The sequence below is a fragment of the Manacus candei genome, unplaced genomic scaffold (genome assembly GCF_025592945.1).
Source record: "Manacus candei isolate 608988 ecotype Guabito, Panama unplaced genomic scaffold, ASM2559294v1 h1tg000002l, whole genome shotgun sequence".
NCBI classification, from domain to species: domain Eukaryota; kingdom Metazoa; phylum Chordata; class Aves; order Passeriformes; family Pipridae; genus Manacus; species Manacus candei.
In genome coordinates, this window is record NW_026138050.1 from 2,526,165 (window position 1) to 2,541,325 (window position 15,161).

At 61.5% G+C, this 15,161-nt stretch overlaps 2 protein-coding genes across 4 annotated transcripts; one reads left to right on the forward strand and one right to left on the reverse strand.

Annotated features, from left to right (window-relative positions):
* Window positions 1-574: 574 nt before the first annotated feature.
* On the reverse strand, window positions 575-5,205 carry MIEF2 (mitochondrial elongation factor 2). Of its 3 annotated transcripts, none has more exons than XM_051778410.1 (4): window positions 5,132-5,205; window positions 4,323-4,497; window positions 3,682-3,859; window positions 575-2,936 (listed from the first exon to the last, which is right to left on the reverse strand). In XM_051778410.1, the coding sequence occupies exons 2-4, from the start codon at window positions 4,488-4,490 to the stop codon at window positions 1,888-1,890; spliced, it is 1,395 nt and encodes a 464-aa protein (XP_051634370.1). In that variant the 5' UTR covers window positions 4,491-4,497; window positions 5,132-5,205; the 3' UTR covers window positions 575-1,887. The 3 variants fall into 3 exon arrangements, with proteins under 3 accessions (XP_051634370.1, XP_051634369.1, XP_051634374.1); XM_051778409.1 differs by lacking the exon at window positions 5,132-5,205 and adding an exon at window positions 4,947-5,115; XM_051778414.1 differs by lacking the exon at window positions 5,132-5,205 and adding an exon at window positions 4,998-5,110.
* A 20-nt stretch (window positions 5,206-5,225) lies between these two features.
* On the forward strand, window positions 5,226-15,100 carry FLII (FLII actin remodeling protein). The gene is made up of 30 exons (XM_051777748.1): window positions 5,226-5,400; window positions 6,264-6,374; window positions 7,492-7,563; window positions 7,692-7,772; window positions 8,054-8,139; window positions 8,284-8,445; window positions 8,532-8,635; window positions 8,728-8,903; window positions 8,983-9,140; window positions 9,244-9,328; window positions 9,611-9,761; window positions 9,877-10,010; window positions 10,113-10,325; window positions 10,407-10,586; window positions 10,660-10,742; window positions 10,814-10,888; window positions 11,115-11,198; window positions 11,265-11,436; window positions 11,519-11,623; window positions 11,827-12,018; window positions 12,245-12,433; window positions 12,525-12,664; window positions 12,777-13,002; window positions 13,162-13,316; window positions 13,445-13,505; window positions 13,588-13,716; window positions 13,796-13,902; window positions 14,107-14,212; window positions 14,297-14,362; window positions 14,529-15,100. The coding sequence occupies exons 1-30, from the start codon at window positions 5,338-5,340 to the stop codon at window positions 14,661-14,663; spliced, it is 3,801 nt and encodes a 1,266-aa protein (XP_051633708.1). The 5' UTR covers window positions 5,226-5,337; the 3' UTR covers window positions 14,664-15,100.
* The last annotated feature ends 61 nt before the right edge of the window (window positions 15,101-15,161 follow it).

Sequence of the window (15,161 nt, forward strand, 5' to 3'; positions counted from 1 at the left end):
TCACTTGAAGGTCTGCATGAGACAAGAGAGCCTTAAACCCTGCAGCAGCTCATTGCTACCAGGCCTAAATCCATGGAGTTACTCAGGAGAACTTAGGATGCATTTCCCTGAACCCCTCACTCCCACCACTAACAGCTGTGCCCTAAAAATACAGACCCGTGGGCTAAAATAACAGGATTACGAAGCTTTGGAATGTGATAAAGCACAGCAGCAACCACCTTGGAATGGCAACAGCAGTGGGAAGCACTTGTGCAGGACCCAGGGAGCAGGTTAAACCTCGCTGGTGGCATCAGCCAGGACCAGCTTTACTGGTCTAACCCTGGCCAATGCTCAGCCGAGCCCTGGGAAAGTGATACTAGCTCAGCATCCAGACAGCTCACACACTGCAGCCAGGCACTCTGGGGGTCCAGGGGTTTGGAAGAGGAGGAGGAAAACCTTGCAGGAGGGGATTTGACCACCACCAAGCTCTCCACACAGCGAGGGGACGCCCTGGGTGGTTCCTGGGAAGGTCACCACAGCCAAGGAATCACTTCAGCCCTTACCACAGGAAAGGAGACAAACCAGAGCTGACACCAGTGTTCACAGGGAAGGTTTATTCTCATCACTAACACCTGGGAAGTGGTTTGGAGGAACAAAGTAATCGTCAGACAGGGAGGAAAAGCAGGTTTTTTTCCTCCCATAAACAAGATGATAGTTATAAAGAAAATTAAACCACAACAGCCGCTCACGCTGAAGTCCACAGGATTTCTCCAGCTCCACCCTTGTGCAAAGCCAGCTCCTCCCATTAAATATAAGAATAAATTCCTTTGCCCTGGGACTAGAGCCAGACCAAACCCTACTAGCAGCCACTCAAAAAGAAAACCAAAAAACCCCAACAAAATACCCAAACAAAACATATTTTCTTAATAAAAAGCATAAACCACTTCAGTTCTTGCAAGCACTCTGCTTACAGCATCATTCCTGCCCTGCTTCCCCACCCCATATCGTGGGGCTCCAGGGAAAAAGGACCTCAAGACAGCAGCAATACATGTGTGAAAAGGTGACCAGACAGACTGGAAGTGACACTGTGCCCACCGGGGAGGGGACACAGCCCTGCTGCAGCCTCCAAGGGACTGACACCAGGAGCCTCCCCAGAGCCAGCAGCTCTTTTTCAGGACATCTTCCAGCAAAACACTGTGTGGGAAAAGAGCCATGAAGCCCCAGCTCCGTGCTGGAAGCAAACCCCTTCCTCGGGGGGAACAAAGAGGTAGAGCTGAGCTCGCTCCTTTTGGCAGCTGAAAGGGTTTCCAAGGAATAAACCCCCAGCCCCATTTGCTATGGCCGTACCACCCAGTGCCCAGACAACCACCCAGGTCATCCATAGGGCATATTTTGGATTGGCAATATCCTACAGGCAGGTGAGGCTCTGCCACCCTGTCCCAAGTGCTGGCACAGTAAGACCAAGTGCTGGTGAAAGGACCCACCCAGGGCGGTGCACCTGAGGGGCCTGCAGGACACAGCAGCAGGAAGGAGCTGCTCTCCAGCTCCAGCTGGTCTGGGAGCACAAGGGGAGCCTGAGAGCTGGGACAGGCAGAGGACACTGGGAACCAGAGAGTAAACATGCTTCCCTTGGCTCCCAGCACACGGGACTCACCTGTGGGTACTCCAGGTTTGGGCTGCCCTCGCCCCGGGTTTGGCAGAGCCTCCCAGCCAAAGGCTCCTTCTGCCAACACCCACCTCTGCTCAGGCCCGTTTTATTCACACAGGAACCATTTTTATTTTTTTCCTCATAAAGTGCAAGAACTTTGCCTCTTACTGACTAGTCAACTAGAAGCATGGCAGCCCTCACAGCAGGGATCAGCAGGCGGGTGAGGAACATCCCACATCCGGGAGCTCCCGACGCACTGGTCACTCCAGCAGGAGCTCCGGCTCAGACATGGCCCTGTAGAGCACAAAGCCCATCTCATCGATTTCCTCTTCCAACAGCCCGGAGAACAGGTTGATTTTGGGGTTGAAATAGGAAGGCAGGACCCCTTTCTCCAGGTAGGCCACCAGCTCCTCGAGCACCTGCTGGAACCTGTCAGCCAGGCTTCCCTCTGCCCAGTCGGAGCCGGAGTCACTGAGGTGCAGGATGACGTGGGTCACGGGGCTGCCCCCCAGTTTGTGCAGGGTGGGGTGGCTCCTGCAGACACCGTTCAGGATGCGGAGGCAGCGCTGCCGAGCCCCGGAGTCGCCGGCATCCAGCTCCTTCACCTTCGAGACCTCTGCCCTGTAAAAGCTCTCGAGCCAGAGGTTTTCCACCAGTCCCTCAGGAGGAACAGCCAGAAGAACCTTGTCCTCCATTTCCACCACTGGGAAGAGGGTGATGCTCAGCTCGACCTGATCATGTTTGACCTCCAGCTTCAGCTCCCGGGAGGCCACGACGGGGTGGATGACACATCCCAGCAGGCCGCCGATGGCAGGCCAGTTGATGGAGGCCACCAGCATCTTGTGGAGGGTCTCGTTGAGCACGTTGGAGGAGAGGTACCGGCCCACCATAAACCTGTCCCAGGGGCTGCACCCACGGGGGAAATACCCCAGATCGACCCTCTTGATCATCCAGTACTGGGGGTTCCTCACCACAGTGTCCTCTCCCGGGATGAGGCTCCAGAGCCCGGCGTCGAGGACCACAGGCAGCATGAGGTGGATGTGGTCAGCTGCCAGGACCTCCAGGCCGTCCAGGAGGGCTCCGCTGAGGAAGAGGCGGCCGAAGGGCAGCTCTGGGCACTTGCTCCGCAGGAAGTTCTGCACTTGGGTGCTGATGCTCCTGGCCAGCTGAGGGACGAGGGACACCTGGATCTCGGGCACGGCCAGACGGCTGCTGTGGTGTGAGAGGAGCTTCTCCTGCAGCGTGAGGCAGCGCAGAGGGCTGGACTTCACCCGAGGAGCCCCCACAGAGGCAGAGCATGCCCTGGGATCTGTGAGAAGGGAAGGGAGAAGTCACAGCTCTGGGCAGATCATCTGTAACCCACAGCAGCAGCTTCTGCTGCAGCCAAGGGTGCTCATCCCACCATGTCCCTGAGACTGTTGCCCAAACACTCCTTGAGCTCTGTCAGCCCCAGGGCCCTGGGGAGCCTGTTCAGTGCCCCATCACCCTCTGGGGGAAGAAACTTTTCCTAATACCCTAAACCTCCCCTGACATAGCTCCAGCCATTCCCTCGGGTCCTGTCACTGGTCACCAGAGTGAAGAGATCAGTGCTGCCCCTCATGAGAGTCCTGCAAATGATCCTACCCCAGGTCCAGTATCTCAGGACCTGCCCTGCACCGAGCCAGGCCGCTTTCCCACTTGGAAAAATGCCATCTCTGTAGGCAGCTGGACAAAGCAGCCTTTGTCTGCAGCAGCTCCCAAGTGCACCTTCCTGCAGGCAGAGCTGACCCAGAAAATGAGGGCAGCCAACACCACTCCAGAGGAGACAAACCCTGCCAGCCCCTGCCTTGCTGCACTGGCCAGGACACACAGGGTGTTATCAGAGCTCTGTCTCCACAGGCATTGCCTAAAAAGGGGCCATGGCTCAGGAGCCTCCCAGGAGGGCAGGCTCCATCGGGTCTGCTTCCCGGACACCGAGCTAAAAATAACACAGAGCTCCCAGAGTGGTGGAGCAGGGCAGAGCCAGCCCAGAGCACAGCAAGGTGATCTTCCCAGCTGGACACCCTGAGCCTCACCTGGCACCAGTGGCTGAGCTGGGGAGAGCAGGGGCTCGCTGAGGTCTTCCCTCCTCTGCTTCTTGGGGGGCTTTGGTGTAGTCTTGATCAAGGCCAAGTCCTGCCAGGTCTCCTCCAGGGTCTTCTGCTCAGCTTTGGGATCACCTTCATCCCGAGGGCTGGTGGCTCGGTCGATCAGCTGGAGAGAAGGAAAACCCACAAGGATAAGTCATTATCTTTGTTTCCCCTGAATTACAGGTGACAACAGCCCCTCTGGTGCACACAAGGGGGGACACAGCCCCATGTGAGGCTTCCACTTGGAAAAACACTCAGTTTGGGGGGCCACAAAAGTGTACATCTTCTTCCCGTGGATTTTACGCGGAAAACAAGTGCCCAAATATGCCTTAAACCCCAGGTGCCTTTCTGGATGGGATACTGTATCCCAGGTGCATGCTGCTCCAGGCAAATGGAGCATGGGGCTGTTCATGGTGGGAATGGGCAGCTCCATGCCCACAGCACCGCTGCCAGCACCGGTGGGCGTTTGTGCCAAATGCAAGGGACCAGCTCGGGAGCAGCCAGCCAGGTTTGTGGCACATCTTTCCCCACCACAGTGGAGACCCAGGCAGCAACCCTGACCCTGCTCCCGTGGGTGCCAGCCTTACCCTCTTGACGGCCAGCGTGGCGATGGCCAGCACGGCCGCGCCGCTCACGCCCAGCACCAGCCTGGCGTTGGCCAGCAGCACATCGAACACGCTGCCCAGCCCGTCGATGAGACCGCCCAGCCCGCCGTGCTCCTGCCGCCGGCCCCGCTGCTGCCAGAACGCCGCCATGGCCGCCCTGCGGGGAACAACGGGGGTCACCCGGGGCCGCGGAGGCACAGCCCGCGGGGAGGGAGGTTTTTTGGGGGAGCGGGAGGTTCCGCCGTCCCGCTTCCCTCCACCCCCGGGGCAAAGGCTCCTGTCGGCGGCGGGAAGGCTGGGTGAGGCGGAGGGGCAAGGGTCACCCCGGGGAAGGGTCACCAGGGAAAATGGGCACCCCGGGGAAGGAAGGGGCACCCCAGGGAAAGAGGGGGCATCCCGGGGAAGCGACACCCTAGGGAAGGAAGGGACACCCCAAAGAAGGAAGGGGCGCCCCAGGGAACGGACACGCCAGGGAAGGAAGGGACACCCCGGAAAACGGGTATCCCGGGGAAGGGACACCCTAGGGAAGGAAAGGACATTTTAGGGAAGGAAGTGACACCGCGGGGAAAAACCGCTCATGCCGGGGAAGGGTCACCCGCTCCTCACCCCGCCCTGCCGCAGCCGCCCCGGAGGGCACCGGCGGCGCTGGGGCGGTACCGCGCGCTCCGGGAGGGACCGGGACGGAGACCCCCCCGCTGCCCGGGGGGAGGCGGCCGGGCCGCGGCACCGCCGGAACCGGGAGCGGGACCGGGACCGGAACAGGGAGGGGGCCCGGCCCCCCCCGCACTTACTGCGCGCCCCCCGCGCGGCCTCAGCCAATGGGGGCGCGGCCCGGCGCGGCCCCGCCCACCCGCGCGCGGAAGTGGCTCCCGGCCCCGCCCAATCGCTTTCGCGCGTCACGGCCGGGGCGGGGCCGGGGGCGGGGCCTGTCAGGGCGCGGCTCCGCAGGGTCCCCCCGCCCCGCCCTTCCCGTCCCGTCCCGTCCCGTCCCTCCGCCATGGCGGCCACCGGCGTCCTGCCCTTCGTGCGCGGCGTCGACCTGAGCGGCAACGACTTCAAGGTGCGGGGGAGAGGGAACGGGAGTGGGAGCGGGGACGCCCCGGCCACAGGGATCGGCGAGCCCGGGCCCCGCGCGGCGCTGTCAGGCCCGGTCCGGCCCCCCGGGCTGGGGAATCCCGGTACAGCGGGGGTGGTGTTCAGGGTGGGCGGTCCCTGAGCCCCCACCCTCTATGGCTGGGCAACCTGCGGGCCCCCATGGGGTCCTAGAGAGACATGTGGTCCCCGATCCTCTACTTCCCAATCCCATTGGACTGGGGGATTCTGGCCCCCAGCCCCACAGTGCTGGGGTATCCCAACCCCTCAGCTCCCCATCCCATAGAACTAGGTGATCCCGACCCTCTCCAGATCCTAGTCCCATGAAAGCAGGTGATCCCAAACCCCAGTTCCCAATTCCATGGGACTATGTGATCCCAGCTCCCAATCCCATAGGACTGGGCAGTCCTGGTCCCCCAGATCCCAATCCCATGGGACTGTGTGATCTGAGCTACCAATCCCATGGGATTGGGCAATCCTGGTCTCTCACCCCCAAAACCATAGTACTGGGTGCTTCCAGCTACCAGTCCCATAGGACTGGGTCATCATGGCCCTGAGCTCCCAGTCCCACAGGACTGGGCGATCCCAACCCCCCCCAAGGTCCCAATCCCATAGGACTAAGTGATCTCAGCCCCACAACCCCCAGTCCCATAGGACTGTGTGATCCCAGTCCCCCAGTTCCCAACCTTATGGGACTGGATGATCCCAGCCCCCCCCAACTCCTGATCCCATAGTAATGGACAATCCCAGCCACACAGGGCCGGTCAGAGCGAGGTCCCCAGTTCCCCACCCCACGGGGCAGGGGGTCTCCTCACCCTCCTCCTCCCGCAGGGCGGGTACTTCCCGGAGCACGTGAAGGCCATGACCAGCCTGCGCTGGCTGAAGCTGAACCGCACAGGGCTCTGTTACCTGCCCGAGGAGCTCGCTGCCCTCCAGAAGCTGGTGAGCCCCACGTTTCAGGAGGGAATGGGGCTCCACTGTCCCGCTGGAGCCGTGGGATCCGATGGGAGCCTGCTCCCTGCCAGCCCTGTGGCTCGTTGGCGGATGCTCCAGTGTCTAATAATAGGGCTGAGCTACGACGTGTGGTTGAAATCAGATGCAGGAGCTGTCAGGAGTGGGGTTGAGACAGGCTGGTAGTTGGTTTCACCTTGTTTTCCTAGAAAACCAGATGAAAAACCGTGCTTAGATCTTATGCCCCTTAACAGATGGGAAGGGGGGTGGTTAGTGTGGAGAGGATTAAGGTTTTGGGGCTTTTTCTTTCTCTTCTTCTGCTGAAATATATAAGAAACAGGAGCTGGCAGCTGCCTGGCCTTGTTTTTTGGGCAGCTCTACCAGGCCCTTCCTTGGTGGAGCTCCTTGGTGAGCCCGTGGCTCAGCTTTGCTTTGGTGGTGTCCAGGAGCACCTCAGGAACCTCTTTCAGTTGGTTCAGTCAGACAAACACAACGCTTTAAACGCTGCCAGGAGTCCCCATCCCTGTGCCAGGTGCAGGGAATCCCTCCCTGCTGCTCGGAGCTGCGCTCCCCCTGGCCCTGCCACATGCTCGGGGGACACGGCGAGACTTAAATCCTTAAATCCTGGCATCCCGCCCACAGCCTGCCAATTCCTCGTTTTCCTGAGCAGGCAACAGCCTGGCTGGTGATACCCAGAGGAAAACGTTTCCCCTGGGAGATTCCTCCCACCCCCCCACCTACCCCACGTCTGCCCATTTCCAGATCACCCTGTGAGAAGTGTTGATTTCCCGTTTCCAAGCACTGGGATGTGTTTGCTCAGAGACTGTGTGGGACTGCCACAGGCCAGCCTGGTGGCATCTTAGAGCAGGGCTGAGGTGTCCCAGCCAAGGCTACCCCGGGAATGAGGGATGTGAGGGCAGTGTGGGCACGCTGGGGCCAACCAACCAGTTTGAGACTGGGAGTGTCCCAGCAGCTCTGTGAGGGTCAGGGCTTCCAAGTCCCCAGTTCTGTTGGAATGGAGGAGCCCCCACATCCATGTGGGGTCCCAGCTGTTGCTCTGAGCAGCCCTGGCTCCTCTCACTGGGGCTTGTTTGGGGCTTCCCTGCAGGAACATCTCTCTGTGAGTCACAACAGCCTCACCACGCTCCATGGAGAGCTCTCCGGCCTGCCCTGCCTCAGGGTGAGTGTCCCCCTCCTGCACCAGGTGTCCCCAGGCACCTCTTGGATCTGGGAGCACACAAGGATCATACCTGGCCGCCTTGGGATGCTCAACAGGCAGCTGAATTCCTGCCTGTCTCCCCTTTCCAGGCCATCGTGGCTCGTGCAAACAGCCTAAAGAACTCAGGAGTCCCTGATGACATCTTCCAGCTGGATGACCTCTCGGTGCTGGTGGGTGCAGAGTCTCCTCCTGAATCCCATTCCTGCACCTCAGTGTCCCCTCCTGCTCCTTAAGGAGCACCAGTCCCAAGCCCACGCCTGAGTTCCAGGGAAGCTGCCTGTGGGTTGGATGACCCTTTGGCAGTGCCTCCAGCCATAGCTGGGTTCCCCATGTGCTGATCCAGCTCCTGCTGCAGTGCCCCCAGAGATGCCCCTCACTCCTCAGGTTTGGGAGGTGGTGGCTGGATGCAGGGCTGGGGGTTACACCTGCTTTGTGCTCCTGTATTTCCCAGGACCTGAGCTACAACCAGCTCACAGAGTGTCCCCGGGAGCTGGAGAATGCCAAGAACATGCTGGTCCTCAACCTTGGCCACAACAGGTGGGTCCAGACCTGGGGTGACCATCTCCCCCTGGCCACAGCCACCTCCATCTGTCACCAGGTGCTGCTCTCTGCCCCTCCTTGAAGGAGGCCCAGGGCTGGTGCAGCTCCCAGGCAGTCCTGCATATCCCCATATTTCCACAGCATAGACACCATCCCCAACCAGCTCTTCATCAACCTGACTGACCTGCTCTACCTTGACCTGAGCGACAACAAGCTGGAGAGCCTCCCACCGCAGATGAGACGCCTGGTCCACCTCCAGACCCTCATCCTCAACAACAACCCCCTCCTGCATGCACAGCTCCGGTAAGGCCCTGCTTTCCAGGCTGGATCCCAGTCTGCTGGTGCCTGCTCCATCCATCCTGAGGCTCTCCCTGACCCGTGCTCCACAGGCAGCTCCCAGCAATGACAGCCCTGCAGACCCTCCACCTCCGGAACACCCAACGCACGCAGAGCAACCTGCCCACCAGCCTCGAGGGCCTGGTGAACCTGGCAGGTAGGCCCAGGGCCCCATGGAGCCCTGCAGGGGCTCTCCCAGCCCTGCTATGGGTCTGGCTGGTGGTGTCACCGTGTTGTCTCATCCCCCAGACGTGGACCTGTCCTGCAACGACCTCAGCCGTGTCCCTGAGTGCCTCTACACCCTGGGCAGCCTGCGGCGCCTCAACCTCAGCAGCAACCAGATCACGGAGCTGTCCCTCTGCATCGACCAGTGGACCCAGCTGGAGACCCTCAACCTGTCCCGCAACGCGCTCACCTCCTTACCTGTACGTCCCTTTCCATACGTGCCATCCCTGCCCGTGCTTCCATGGTTCTCCCTCACCTCGCCTTCTCCCCTTTCCCCAGTCGGCCATCTGCAAGCTGACCAAGCTGAAGAAGATGTACCTGAACTCCAATAAGCTGGACTTTGACGGGATCCCCTCGGGCATTGGCAAGCTCACCAACCTCGAGGAGTTCATGGCGGCCAACAACAACCTGGAGCTCATCCCCGAGAGCCTGTGCAGGTAGAAAACAGCCCACAGCTGGATCCCAAGAGGGGACACACAGACTGTGTGGTGACAGGACGTCACCCTGGGCTGGCCCATCACCAGCATCGCTGTCCCACAGGTGCTCCAAGCTGAGGAAGCTGGTGCTGAACAAGAACCGCCTGGTGACACTGCCGGAGGCCATCCACTTCCTGACGGATGTGGAGGTGAGCACCCAGCACCCCCCTGCCTTGGGCTGGCTGCACCACAGCCCCAGTGCATCCCTGGGATCTCAGGGCTGTAGGGTGGGGTGGGTGAAGTGAGGTCAGGGGGGCTTGAGGCACTCTGGCACACGGTTCTGCCCAGGCAGGGGGAGGATTTGGGGCTCCCTCCCCATCCCCTCACCTCACCAAAGCCCAGGGTGCTCTGGAGGTCTCCATCCCACACCACATCCTCGATGTCCCTGCAAGCATTTCAGAGCACTGAGGTCTCTGTCCTCTCCTTGGCAGATCCTGGATGTCCGCGAGAACCCCAACCTGGTGATGCCCCCGAAGCCGGTGGATCGGACCTCGGAGTGGTACAACATCGACTTCTCCCTGCAGAACCAGCTCCGCCTGGCCGGAGCCTCCCCAGCCACCGTCGCCGCCGCCGCCGCCGCGGGTCAGTGTGCAGGGATGGGGGGGACAGCCCCTGGAGAGCCTGGGAAATGAGCTGTGCTCCATAGGGTGCCCCACAGGTGTCCTGGCTGCCTCTCACCCCGTCCCTGTGTCCCCAGGGAGTGGCACCAAGGATCCGCTGGCCCGCAAGATGCGGCTCCGGCGGCGCAAGGACTCTGCCCAGGACGACCAGGCCAAGCAGGTCCTGAAGGGGATGTCAGACGTGGCCCAGGAGAAGAACAAGAAGATAGAGGTGGGAGAGGGGCCCCGAGGGCATCACAGTGACCCTGGCCCACCCCGTGTGCCAGCAGGAACCCTGTTGTTCCCAACTTGCTGACCTGCCCCCGTCCCACAGGAGAGCGGGGAGGCGAAGGCGCCGGACCTAAAGACAAGGCGCTGGGACCAGGGCCTGGAGAAGCCACAGCTGGACTACTCGGAGTTCTTCAGCGAGGACGTGGGGCAGCTGCCTGGCCTCTGTGTCTGGCAGATCGAGAACTTCGTGCCCACGCTGGTGGACGAGGCTTTCCACGGCAAGTTCTACGAGGCCGACTGCTACATCGTGCTCAAGGTAGCCGGGGAGGACTGAGGGTCCCCCACCTCCCCAGCCTGGGGATGCAGCTGTCCCATCTCACACCCTGTCCTTTCCCAGACCTTCCTGGATGAGAACGGTTCCCTCAACTGGGAGATCTACTACTGGATCGGGCAGGAGTCCACGCTGGACAAGAAGGCCTGTTCCGCCATCCACGCCGTCAACCTCCGCAACTACCTGGGGGCTGAGTGCCGGTGCATCCGGGAGGAGATGGGGGACGAGAGCGAAGAGTTCCTCCATGTGAGGCCAGCCCCTGGCTCCCCTGTAGCCCCCAACCCCTCCTCTCCCACCCTCACCCCCTCCTTGCCCCCAGGTCTTTGACAATGACATCTCCTACATCGAGGGTGGCACAGCCAGCGGCTTCTTCACCGTTGAGGACACACAATATGTCACCAGGTACTGCTGGGGACAGGGGATGTGTGGGGCAGGCAGTGCCCCATGTCCCACCATGGCTGTCCCTCCCCCAGGCTGTACCGTGTCTATGGGAAGAAGAATGTCAAGCTGGAGCCAGTGGCACTGAAAGGGACATCACTGGACCCCCGGTGAGTGGCCAGGGGACACCAGGTCCCTGCAGAAAGTGCAGCAGGGTCCACCTGAGACAGTGTAGCTGCAGCTCTGGGGTGAAAATGGGCCATTCCAGCACCTTCCTACAATGATGTGGGTCCAAACCCCACTTGGCAGATGTGATGCCCTGCAGGGACCCCCGGGGGGAGGGGCACACTTGGTGCACCCCACTCTCTCCTAACTCTTCTCACCTGTCTCCACCAGGTTTGTCTTCCTCCTGGACCATGGCCTCGACCTCATGGTGTGGCGTGGGAGACAGGCCACGCTGAGCAGCACCACCAAGGCCAGGTAGGGCTGGTGAAGGGGCTGGGGGTGTGGGGAGCCCAGCTGCCATCTCACCTGCTCCTGCCACAGGCTCTTCGCCGAGAAGATCAACAAGAACGAGCGGAAGGGCAAGGCCGAGATCACGCTGCTCACCCAGGGCCAGGAGACCCCCGAGTTCTGGGAAGCACTGGGGGGGCAGCCTGAGGAGATCCGGCCCTGTGTCCCTGATGACTTCCAGCCCCACAAGCCCAAGCTGTACAAGGTGGGGAGCTGTATCCGTTGGGCTGTGGGCACTGCTGGGGTCCTGCAGCCCCCCCTCACCTGTGTCCCCGTCCCCTCCGCAGGTCGGCCTCGGTCTGGGCTACCTGGAGCTGCCCCAGATCAATTACAGGCTCTCGGTGGAGCACAAGAAGAGGCTGAAGGCTGATCTGATGCCAGAGATGCGCCTGGTAGGATGGGGCGGGGAGGTTCTCCCAGTCTGACCAGTGAAACTGGTTTCATGCCCCCTCTGCCTCCAGCTGTGCCCTGGGAGAGGCAGGTTCGGCCAGCAGCGCCCGGCTAGGGGATGCTCTGCTCTTCCCTGCTGTTGGGAGCAGGCAGGGTGTTTTCCAGCTGGGAATGCCTGACCCTCTGTTCCCTGGGACGCCCTCAGCTGCAGAGCCTGCTGGACACCAAGAGCGTGTACATCCTGGACTGCTGGTCCGATGTCTTCATCTGGATCGGGAGGAAGTCGTCGCGGCTGGTGCGGGCGGCGGCGCTGAAGCTGAGCCAGGAGCTGTGCACCATGTTGCACCGGCCCAAGCACGCCATGGTCACCAGGAACCTCGAGGGCACCGAGTGCCAGGTAGGACACAGACCCCTTGGATGGGGTGCTTGGGTGCCAGGGAGGGTGCTGTGGCCCAGGGTGTGTTATCTGCTCCCCAGTTTACACCTTGAACATCTGGAGGTGTTCCAGAAACGACGGGACGTGGCACTCCATGCTCTGTCCTAGTTACTAGGTGGTGATCGGTCAGAGGTCGGATTCAGTGATAGTGGAGGTCTTTTCCAACCTTAATGATTCTGTGATTTAGGTGTTCAAGTCCAAGTTCAAGAACTGGGATGACGTCCTGCGTGTGGATTACACCCGGAATGCCGAGACGGTGCTGCAGGATGGTGGCTTGGCCGGCAAGGTCCGGAAGGACGCCGAGAAGAAGGACCAGATGAAGGCCGACCTCACGGCGCTCTTCCTGCCCCGGCAGCCCCCCATGCCCCTCAGCGAGGTAGGGCTAGGGGCTCCTGTGAGTCCCCCCCTGGCATGGGCCAGGTGCTCTTGGAGGGGCTGGGAGTCTGACAGAGCACGTGGGGTCACAGGCAGAGCAGCTGATGGAGGAGTGGAACGAGGACCTGGATGGCATGGAGGGCTTCGTGCTGGAGGGCAAGAAATTCGCTCGCCTGCCCGAGGAGGAGTTCGGCCACTTCCATACCCACGACTGCTACGTCTTCCTGTGCAGGTGACACCCAGCTTGTGCCCACTCGGGCTGTTGGACCACTTTGTTCCCCACCTCCCTGCCCAGGCCCCCAGCCTGCCCCATCCCTCACAACACTCGCTGTTCTGGCCCTCAGGTACTGGGTGCCAGTGGAGTATGAGGAGGATGAGGAGAAGAAGAAGAAGGGTGAAGGCAAAGGGGAGGAGGAGGGTGAGGAAGAGGAGGAGGAAAAGCAGCCTGAGGAAGACTTCCAGTGCATCGTCTACTTCTGGCAGGGCCGGGAGGCCTCCAACATGGGCTGGCTCACCTTCACCTTCAGCCTCCAGAAGAAGTTTGAGAGTCTCTTCCCTGGCAAGCTGGAGGTGACGCAGCTTCTCGGGTGACACGGGTACCCCTCTCTGCTTCCAAGGCTGAGGGCAGGGGACAGCAGAAGAGATGGGGGCTGGCAGGGGGGTGCAGCTGGAGCTTGGGGTTGCGTTTGGGGGGTCCCCATGGCCCTGCTGACACCCACCCCTGTCCAGGTGGTGCGCATGACCCAGCAGCAGGAGAACCCCAAGTTCCTCTCTCACTTCAAGAGGAGGTTTGTGATCCACCGGGGCAAGCGGAAGGAGCGGGCCAGCCCTCCCCAGCCCAGCCTCTACCACATCCGCACCAACGGCGGGGCCCTCTGCACCAGGTCAGTGCTCCAGGGGCTGCTCCAGGCCAGGCAGCACCCACACGTTCCAGGGTCCAGGTGGGATACCCACCGGTGGGCACAGCTGCCAGGTCTCCTGCTGATTTGTGCCTCGGGGGCTCCTTCTCTAGGTGCATCCAGATCAACACGGACGCTGGTCTGCTCAACTCCGAGTTCTGCTTCATCCTCAAGGTACTGCTCGGGGCTGAGCATCCTCAGGGGTGCCTGGGTGCCCTCCTGCCCCCCTGGGCAGCCCTGACTCTGTGCTCCCCAGGTGCCCTTTGAGAGCACAGACAACCAGGGCATCGTCTACACGTGGGTGGGCCGGGCGGCCGACCCTGACGAGGCCAAGCTGGCCGAGGACATCATGAACCACATGTTTGATGACTCCTACAGCAAACAGGTGAGTGGGGCTGAGCACCAGCTTACCTGAGTGACAGGAACCACCCAGGCCACGCTCAGTCCTGTCCCTGCCCTCACAGGTCATCAACGAGGGAGAAGAACCCGAAAACTTCTTCTGGGTGGGCATCGGGAGCCAGAAGCCCTATGATGAAGATGCCGACTACATGAAGCACTCCCGGCTCTTCAGGTGGGTGCTGGCCCAGGGAGGGCTGCTGCAATCTGTTGGTTCCCTTCGTCCCACAGAGCCCAGGCTCCTCCTCTCCCAGTTCTGTCCATTCCTTGGGAATCAATAAACCAAAACAGAGCTGCTCCATCACATCCATTCCCTCTGCAGGAGCTGAGTCCTAGCAAACTCATGCCTGATGCTGTCCCCTTCTGGCTCTCCCCACAGGTGCTCCAATGAGAAGGGTTATTTCTCCGTGTCGGAAAAGTGCTCGGATTTCTGCCAGGATGATCTGGCTGATGATGACATCATGCTGCTGGACAACGGGCGAGAGGTGAGCTGGGGGCAGGAGGCTCTCCTGGGTTTGGATCTTCCAGCGGCTCCATGTGCTGAGCCCGGCTGCTGGTCCTTCCCGCAGGTCTACATGTGGGTGGGCACCCAGACCAGCCAGGTGGAGATCAAGCTGAGCCTCAAGGCATGCCAGGTAAGGCCTCCCTCCTTCTCCAGCTTGGGGCCGTGGGAGGGAAGATTTGGGCACTTCCATCTCCCCTCGAGGCCCTGGTCAGGGTGGTGCAGAACTCCTGGGCTAGGGAATGCCAGCCCTGGCAGTGGGTGAGGGCTGGGACCCCCACGGCTGTGCTCTGCCCCAGGTCTACATCCAGCACATGCGCTCCAAGGACCCCACACGGCCCCGCAAGCTCCGGCTGGTGCGGAAAGGCAACGAGCCCTGGCCCTTCACCCGCTGCTTCCACGCCTGGAGTGTGTTCCGGAAACCACCCGCCTAAGGACTGGGGGCACCCGGTGCTCCGGCCACAGCCCCCCAGGCACGGCCGGACCCCGGCACCCTGCGCTGCCGCACACGCTGCTCCCAGCCAGGCTCGGCTTGGAGCCGCTTCCCCCCGAGCCGGGGCCAGTGGGGAGCGCTGGGGCTCTGTCCCCCCCTTCTCCTGGCACAGGGCCCCTCCCCTTCCAGGGGGGCCCCTGTTACGCCCTGCTTGGGGATGCTGCTGCCCCAAACCAGTGCCGAGCTCCCCCTGCGACTGGGGGGCAGGAGCGATTCCCAGTTTGGGGGGAGGACGCTTTGCTAAGAACTGGGGAGAGCCAGGGGCTCTCAGCCCTGGGCCTTACAGCTGGGGGATGTACAGCTGTCCTGGGGGATGGAACCCTGGCAGGGATCAGCCCATCAGGATCATATCAATAAAGGCTGCACTTCTCACCCCGACACTGTCTCAGGCTCTGTCTCACTCCCAAGTGGGGTCCCCCCGACCCTGATCCTGCCCCTC

Bases quoted from the DNA above. Each gene is read 5' to 3' on its own strand.
- MIEF2 (XM_051778410.1), bottom strand. From the start codon at position 4,490: ATGGCGGCGTTCTGGCAGCAGCGGGGCCGGCGGCAGGAGCACGGCGGG. The intron at 3,860-4,322 runs GTAAGGCTGGCA...CCTTCTCTCCAG, and splicing joins CCACGCTGGCCGTCAAGAGG to CTGATCGACCGAGCCACCAG. The intron at 2,937-3,681 runs GTGAGGCTCAGG...CCCTTCTCACAG, and splicing joins AGCTCAGCCACTGGTGCCAG to ATCCCAGGGCATGCTCTGCC.
- FLII (XM_051777748.1), top strand. From the start codon at position 5,338: ATGGCGGCCACCGGCGTCCTGCCCTTCGTGCGCGGCGTCGACCTGAGC. The intron at 10,587-10,659 runs GTGAGGCCAGCC...CCTTGCCCCCAG, and splicing joins AGAGCGAAGAGTTCCTCCAT to GTCTTTGACAATGACATCTC. The intron at 11,437-11,518 runs GTGGGGAGCTGT...TCCCCTCCGCAG, and splicing joins ACAAGCCCAAGCTGTACAAG to GTCGGCCTCGGTCTGGGCTA.